We start from the raw sequence: 8,675 nt of genomic DNA, 5'->3' as shown, positions 1-8,675 counted from the left end.
TGAGGGGCGCAATTTTCGAACATTTACCTTTTTTCAATATTGGAAGAACTTTGGCTGCTTTCCATACGTCTGGGAAGTATGCATGGTTGATAGCATTGTTGAAAATAATTACTAGATCAGTAATTAATCTTAGAGGTAGGTATTTTAGGACTATTGACGGTATCTCATCTGGTCCGCTGGACATTTTATTTGGGAGCCTCCTTAGGATTTTTGTTAGCTGTGTGATGTTTATAAATGGCTGTTCCTTCTTATATTCTTCTGGAGCGTCTTTTTTAGTGTTGTTAAGTACATTTGGAATTATAAATTTATCCTGTGTTCTATTTGTTAATGGAGGAAAATGTTCTCTCTGCCTCAACATAGATTTAGCGTAGGAGATTTGTGGGTTAACCTCTCCGTACATTGTGTCAATTCTCTTCTTTAGTGAGATAGATTTCTGAGCACTTGTTTCTTTCCTTAGAGTTTTTTCGAATTTCAAGAATGTGCAGCCAGCATAGTTAGCTGGGTGGCCAGCTTTTCCACAGTTTGCACATTTGAAATTTTCTCTAGTTGTTTGGCCCGTCAGTGAACTTTGAGCAGGAGCATGCGAGCTAGATCCACACTTAACGCACCTGTATTCCATTTGACAGTTAGCGGCTGTATGACCAAGTCTTTGGCATTTTCTGCATTGGAGTATTCTGCTTCTTCGGAGGCGCTCCCACCTAGCCTTAAGATTGCATACATGTTTAATTTTAAGTAGTTCTTTTAAGCTACTAGTTTGGGTGATTTGTACAATTAAATGTCGCCTTTCTTCACCATCTCGCTTAAATTTTAACTCAGAAACTTTTTTAAATTCAACTGAGGGAATCTTTTTTGCTTTGAGGTCTTCTAGGACAATCTCGGGTGTAGTATCTTCACTCATTCCTTTGAGCAGAAGTGATTTAAGTTTCTCACCTCTTGGAGTGAATGTATAGAATTGGTAATTATTCTCTATGAGGACAGTTTTGATTGTCTCAAAAGTTGTTTGGTTTTTAGCTTGTACTGAGTGAAGACCTTTCGACATTGTAACTGTGAAAGCTTCTTGGTCCAGGTTATTGCTTCTTAGTACTCCAATTGTGGCATTAGCTTTCTCACCCTTAACAAAGATTGGTGGTGGTCGATATGATTTTACCGTTGGCGTTGGAATTTCATTTGTATGCTGACGTTGGCTGCTTGATCGTAGTTCATTGTTCTCCAGTGATTGGGAAACAGATTCTGTGTCCATTTCATTTTCGTTTATTATTTCGTCATTGGAGCTGGGCGTGTTGTCAAGCAGCTGGAATTTGTTATACACAGGTGGTGGCGCCATCTCTGCGCTGTTAGCCGAACTTACTTGAGGTTATGTTTAACGGCGTGTTTATTTGATCCGTCATCATTATTATTTTTTTTCTGCCAGCTTTTGTAAGCATCTTCGAGAGCAAACGAATTTCTAATCACATATGGAGTGACTCTTGAGTTCTTGATGTCCTTCGGCATAATTTGAGCGGATGCTTTGCGTTTGAGGCCTTGCTGATTCGCCTCATTAGGCGGCACGCCAGCCATAATAGCAAAGTCTTTTTAATGTTTATTTAGCTGATTATAAGTGGTTTTTTTTTCACAGGCACATAAAAAAGAACCAACACCCACCACTTTTAACTATTCTTGTTCGCTTTTTTGAGGCACTTTTCATAAATTTTCACTGCATAGAGCAATTGAAATTAATAAAACACGAGGCACTGAGACTTACGCGCTGCCTACAGACTTCAGTCTGATCAGTCTCATGCTCTACCGACGACAGTCTCGAACCGTATCAGTCAACCGGACTGTCGAGGGCGTCGACACTTTGAATGCAAGTCTGTTCCGTCATTTATCGGAACAGTAGTGGTAAGATGATACAACGGAGGATTTGGATAAGATACGCATTTACAAAGATGCCCGACCGAGTACTATGCAAAGAAATAGAAAGTATTTGTTTAGGACCTTTGGGTTTTATTGCGTCGGCATCTATTCATAGATTATAAGGAACAAATATAGCAATCACATAGGACATCTTATCTCGAATTCCTAGAAACTGGGACGCAGTATATTTGAACAGATATCCCCACTCCAAGGTCGCATCGGAGCTCTTTGGTGGGATGTATCGTGGAGGGGGGGAARAGGACAGTTACAGTTTAGCCCAAAAATAGTCAGTTGTCCAGACTCGTTAGGCGGAATCACATCCAAGTGATCCGAGCAGCATTCAATACATCACACAAGTACAACTAGTCAGTAACCCGAGGTTATTGCTAGTACTAAGCATCAAAGTTAGCGTAGATCGGTATACAAGGCCCAAGCACCATACTGATCTCTTGGAAACGAGTAATAATAAATAGTCACACAATATTACAATTTGAAGTGTATTATTTGGATCAACTCCTTCCGTCCTTACAACGCGGAAGTGGAAAGAGACAGCAGTCTTTTTCCTAGCACAGTGAGAAAGTGCGTGCACGAAAGCGTGCACAGTGCGGGAGTGGGAACCAGCACTACCGTACAACGTACATTTGGTTCTGCGAGTCGGATCAATCGTATATAAATGGTCCTTCGAGACGGATCAATGGTACATTGAATGGTCTTTCGAGCCGGATCAATCGTACATTAAATGGTTCTTCGAGCCGGATTGCTCTACGAAAGGTCGCGAACGATCAGCAAGCACGTTCGTGAATTCAATCAACGAGAGCAGCAATAGCATCAACGCCGAGGAAGAATAGGAAGACGCAGGAAGAGGCAATACACGGTATCCAGCCACGCAGCATCGACACGAGCATCTGCTGTCGGAAGGTATCGTTATCGGTAACAGGTCAGTCTCTTTTGCTTCTTAGCCTATCCTTCTCCTTCATTTAATATTGCTACTATCTCGGTACAAACATGGCTGAGCAATTAAGAGATTTACACATTAAACGGGGTCAGATTAAGGCATATATGACTAGAGCAAAGAGTCATATTGATAAACTAGCACAAACGCGTAGTACACCCCGCCTCAGGTTTCGTCGCGATGAGATCTTGGTCAAATTGCGTGAATTCGAAGAAGTGCAAACCAAAATCGAACTAATCGATGATAGTGTGGAACGTGAATCTTTTGAAGACGCGCTTTTTACAATCATCGGCAACATCGACGAATTATTGGAAGATTGGTCGAATTCAGCGCATTCCGCGTCGACGAATGCACCTTCTCCGACGCAATCACAATTATCCGCGGATTCTAACGGGCATATCAGGTTGCCGAAGATAGAATTACCACAATTCGGTGGTTCGTACGAAGAGTGGTATTCATTTCGCAATACTTTTAAGTCACTGATCCATGAAAACTCGTCGTTATCGTCGATCCAAAAGTTTCATTATCTTCGCTCGTCACTAAAAGGCGAGGCGGCGGCCATAACGCGGGCATTAACGATTTTGGACGTAAATTACGAAGAAGCGTGGAAATTGCTACAAAATAGATACGATAACAAGCGTAGAATAGTGCATACACATATAAGGGGTATTATGGATATACCTAAGATGCAAAAAGAAAATAGCGTTGCGCTGTGCCAATTAGTTGACGCTGCCGCAAGAAACACGAGGGCACTTAGTGCACTGCAAAGGCCGGTGAATCAGTCGGATGACTTACTGGTATGCACGGTGGTAGAAAAGTTAGACGCGAAAACGAACGAAGAGTGGGAAAACAAGCTTTCACCGTCAGAAGTGCCCACCTTCGCACAATTAATGGAATTCCTGACGCACCGGTGTCAGGTATTAGAAGCAATCGCAAACCCACCAATGCCGCTCGTGACGAATCACAACCGACCGAAACCGCGCCAAGCATTGTCTTCGCAGGTAACTACGAACATACTCGCGTGTCCGATATGCAAGGAAAGCCACCCGATTTACAAATGCGAAAGGTTCAGGAATATGCCAGTTAGGGATCGCGTCGCCGAGGCAAAGAAAAAAGGGTTATGCCTTAATTGCCTGCGGTCGACGAATCATTTTGCCATCGAATGCAATGCGAGTCGGTGTAAGGTGTGCAACCGGAAACATAACACCTTACTACATACCCAGTCAGAATCGTCGCAGGGTTCCACGGCCGTCGCTAACGAACGCGGCGAGTCAGATAGCGAAGCGGCGGTTGCAAACATGGGTCGCGGGTTAAAGGCAGCATCTCATCGGGAGGCGTTGCTTTTAACAGCGAAAGTCAATCTATTAGACGTAAATGAAAAACCAATAACCGTTCGGGCATTATTGGATTCGGGGTCCCAAGTAAATATAATCACGCGTAACTTAGCGCAGCGTCTAAGGCTGCAATCAAAGGAATTTCGTGCGCCGATGCCGGAATTGATCAAATGACGACACAGCCGCTACATCAAATGGAGGTTGTGCTCAAGTCCAACTACAATAACTAGCGGAGAAAAATAGATTGCGTAATACTAAATTCAATTACAAAAAAATTACCAGCTGTATCTATGGACGGGAATAAACTTGCGATTCCCGGTAATATAAGGCTAGCGGACCCCGCATTCTACGAAAGTGCGAATATCGACGTGTTATTGGGAATAGAGGTCTATCTAGAGATCTTATGTACGGGCCAAATAAAGGCAACGCGTTCGCATCCAACGCTGCAAAAAACGCAGTTGGGATGGGTGGTAGGCGGCTGTTTACGTGATGTAAAGGGCAGCCCCAAAGAGGTAGCATGTAACATCGCTACGCAAGTACAGGATGTTGACCAGTTGGTGTCGCGGTTTTGGGAACTGGATAACGTCGCGGATGTTCACCCGTTAACAGAGCAGGAACGGTACTGCGAAGAGCATTTCAAGGGAACGTACAGACGTGACGCGGACGGTCGATTCGTGGTACGCCTCCCTATCATAGAAGAAAAGATAGTAAGTCTCCAGGATAATAGGTACGCGGCGTTGAATCGGTTTTTCTCCCTAGAGCGCAAGTTAGCTAAAAATCCAACATTGCGAGATGCGTATTCAAGCTTTATAAAAGAATACCGGGACTTAGAGCACTTGCGGATGTTACCAGAGGATAAAGCAACTCCGCTAGGTACTTACTACATACCACATCATGCAATTTTAAACGAGAAAAGTGCAACGACCAAGTTGCGTGAGGTATTTGACGCGTCGGCCAAGTCGAAGTCAGGCATATCGTTAAACGACGCATTGGCCATAGGACCAAATATACAGGATGATTTATTTTCGATAATAGCGAGGTTTAGAACATACGCGTACGTGATAACAGCGGACATTCAGAAAATGTATAGATAGATCCGTGTCGACGAATCGCAGGTTAGCCTACAGAAGATATTCTGGCGTGATGATGTGCGAAACCCAGTGAGCACGTGTGAGCTACTAACTCTAACGTACGGTACGGCGTCGGCGTCATTTTTGGCTACGCGGTGTCTAAAAGAGATAGCGGATTTGGAGGAGGGAAATCATCCGATAGGCGCTCAAGTCATACGACGCGATTTTTATGTGGACGACTTGCTGACCGGAGCAGATTCGATTGCGGAGGTTAGAGAAATACGCGATCAGGTAGACCAGGTATTAGCCAAAGCAGGGTTTAAATTACATAAATGGGCGGCTAACTCGAGGAAAACATTACCGCACATTCCCGAAAAGGTCGATTCAAAGCAAATACTGAATCTAAATAAGGAAGGCGATATAAGGGCGTTGGGCGTCTTGTGGGATCCCAGCGATGACTCATTTCAGTATTCCGTTCCGATAGCGGCGCCAGTGCAACGAATCACGAAAAGGGTCATATTGGCATCGGTTGCTAAGGTATTCGATCCGTTGGGATTAATTGGGCCAGTCACCGTAACAGGGAAGGTTATCATACAAAGACTATGGCAAAGGAGCATACATTGGGACGAATCCATACCAATGGATTTAGAGACAGCATGGTTGCATTACGCGAAACAACTCCCAGTGCTAAATGACATAAGGGTCGAACGGAAAACTATTTGTAAAAACGCGAAGGAAATAGAGATGCACGGATTCGCGGACGCATCCGAAACGGCGTATGGGGCCTGCATCTATATAGTTTCGAAGGACGGGCGCGGAAACGGGAGCAGCAACTTATTGTGTGCGCGCTCGAGAGTAGCACCGTTAAAGGCGGTATCGCTACCGCGATTGGAGTTGTGCGCTACCGTATTGCTCGCGAGGATGATGAACAAGCTGAGGACGAGCATGCGCATAGAATTCAGGAAAATATGTTGCTGGTCAGACTCCACCATAGCATTGGCATGGATAAGGTCACCATCGCGAAATTGGACCACGTTTGTGGCCAATCGCGTGGCGGAAATTCAGGAGAGAATACCAAACGCGAAGTGGGGACATGTGCCTTCCGCCGAAAATCCAGCGGATTTCATATCGAGGGGGGTAACCCCAACAGAACTGTTAAGTCTGGATCTATGGTGGCACGGGCCAGGAATGGTCTTCGGGAACGCGACGGATACAGCTCCAGAAGTCCCACTCGAAGAATTGCCAGAACGTCAAAATACGAATGTCACGTGCACGATCGCGATGATAGGCCGCGACCAGAGGTCGCGAGAGTTTTGCGATCGTATATTCAATAAATATTCACAATTCACCCGACTAGTGCGGGTAATAGCATACTGCGACAGGTTTTGCAGAAACACGCGGCGTGCACAAACCAAGGACATCGGTCCGTTAACGGTGGCTGAAATCGCGCAAGCCAGGGAGCGTTTAATAAAGCTGTGTCAAGCGCAAGAGTTCGGCGAGGAAATAAGGGCAATAACAAAAAACCCAAAGATTATTGTACATGGTAGACTGGCGTGTCTTAAGCCGTTTCTGGATACCAACGGGATCATGCGTGTCGGGGGAAGGCTACAAAACGCGGACATACCGTACGGCAATAAGTACCCAATTGTGCTACCAAGATCGCACAAACTTACCGCGTTAATAATTCACCACGAACATATAAAAAATTTCCATGCGGGCCCGCAACTAACACTCGCGGTGGTAAGAGAGAATTATTGGCCCATGGCGGGCAGAAGTACAGTCCGCAGAATAATTCGGAGGTGCGTAGTTTGTTTTAAAAATGCGCCGATGAATTCGAGATATGTGATGGGTAATCTACCGGAATCACGGGTTACCCCCTCGCGACCATTCACAAACACCGGAATAGACTATTGCGGCCCTTTTTTGGTCAAAGAAGGGAGAAGACGGAATGCCAAATATGTGCGATATTTGTATGCATGGCGACAAAGGCCGTGCACATAGAATTAGTAACAGACATGTCAACAGACTGTTTTATAACGTGCCTGAAGCGATTTATGGCACGGCGGGGTAAGCCTGCCAATATATATTCGGATAATGGGACGAACTTCGTTGGGGCAAATCGGGCGTTAAGAGAGTTAAGAACGCAGGTTTTCAATGATATAGCAAAGGCAAAAATTAGCGATCAACTAAGCGTTGAGGGAGTGGCCTGGCATTACATTCCGCCAGGTGCTCCAAATTTCGGTGGCTTGTGGGAAGCGGCAGTGAAGGCTGCGAAATATCACCTGAGGCGCGTGGTAGGGAATACTTCATTAACGTTCGAAGAGTTAAGTACCGTACAACGTACATTTGGTTCTGCGAGTCGGATCAATCGTACATAAATGGTCCTTCGAGCCAGATCAATCGTACAAAGTCTTAGGCCTGACATTGTGATCCGGGACGAACGGACCAAAAAAGTCCTTATTATTGATGTAGCCGTGCCTTTTGAAAACCGGAGGGAGGCCATCGAGGAGACTAGATTCATCAAAGTAGCAAAATACACTCCCCTGGCCAATGATCTCCGGCAGCACGGCTACGAGGTCTCTGTCGTCCCATTCACGGTCGGCGCTCTCGGCGCGTGKGACCWGCGGAATGARCACGTCATTGGTCTCCTCCGTGCCAACAAAAGATATGCTGGCATGATGAGGAGGCTGATGGTCAGTGAAACCATCCGTTGGTCCCGCGATATCTACGTCGAACATGTGTCCGGTGTCCGACAGTACTAACGCGACAAATTCTATAAWACCTTGCCACGGTGAACCGGACTCCTCGGTCGTGGGGGAGACCGGCGTAAGTCGAGTCGCGATTTTATATATCTATTTATTAAAACCTACCATTTATTTATTTATTTATTAAATCTTAATACTTATTTATACTTTATATTTTCGACACGCCATTTTTCTTTTTTTTTTTTTTTCTCTTTCTTCTATGCACATATTAAATACAAAATTATATTTACTACATTTATTTGAACTAGTATTATATTTAATGGTTTTTTTATACTATTTTTACTACTTTCTACTTTCTTTATATATTTAATTTATATCAGAAACCATTATATCTCTTATACTTATGTAATTTTCCTCCCTCATGTAGGGGAGTCGATTGTATTAAACCTCTCTTCGGAGAGGAAACATTTGTTCAACTATTGTCCTGGTCCACCAGTGGGAAGAGACCCCCCAACACACGGCCAAACACGTCCGGTTCCAGCACCTCGGTAACTGGCGCCGCGTACGGCCTCAGCTTCCCCAGGACCCCGCACGATGGCCTATTGTCTTGCGGCCAGTATCTCTACAGACAATGCACTCTATCCTGCTGATGCAGTTCTTAGCAACATGGTCGGGTCTTCCGCATCTGTAACTGTTGATGTTTGGTGGATTAAATAAAATA

General features: G+C 44.8%; 1 protein-coding gene across 1 annotated transcript; it reads left to right on the top strand.

The window, feature by feature from the left end:
- The first annotated feature begins 4,469 nt into the window (after nucleotides 1-4,469).
- LOC106792829 lies at nucleotides 4,470-7,627 on the top strand. Its single transcript, XM_014759356.1, has 3 exons — nucleotides 4,470-5,117; nucleotides 5,295-6,792; nucleotides 7,413-7,627. Exons 1-3 carry the CDS (start codon nucleotides 4,470-4,472, stop codon nucleotides 7,625-7,627), a joined length of 2,361 nt encoding a protein of 786 aa, XP_014614842.1.
- The last annotated feature ends 1,048 nt before the right edge of the window (nucleotides 7,628-8,675 follow it).

This window comes from Polistes canadensis, unplaced genomic scaffold (genome assembly GCF_001313835.1).
Source record: "Polistes canadensis isolate GaletaPanama2010 unplaced genomic scaffold, ASM131383v1 scaffold_796, whole genome shotgun sequence".
Classification (NCBI taxonomy): Eukaryota; Metazoa; Arthropoda; class Insecta; order Hymenoptera; family Vespidae; genus Polistes; species Polistes canadensis.
Note: the sequence above shows the minus strand (reverse complement) of the source record. Positions and strands in the feature narration are given on the sequence as shown.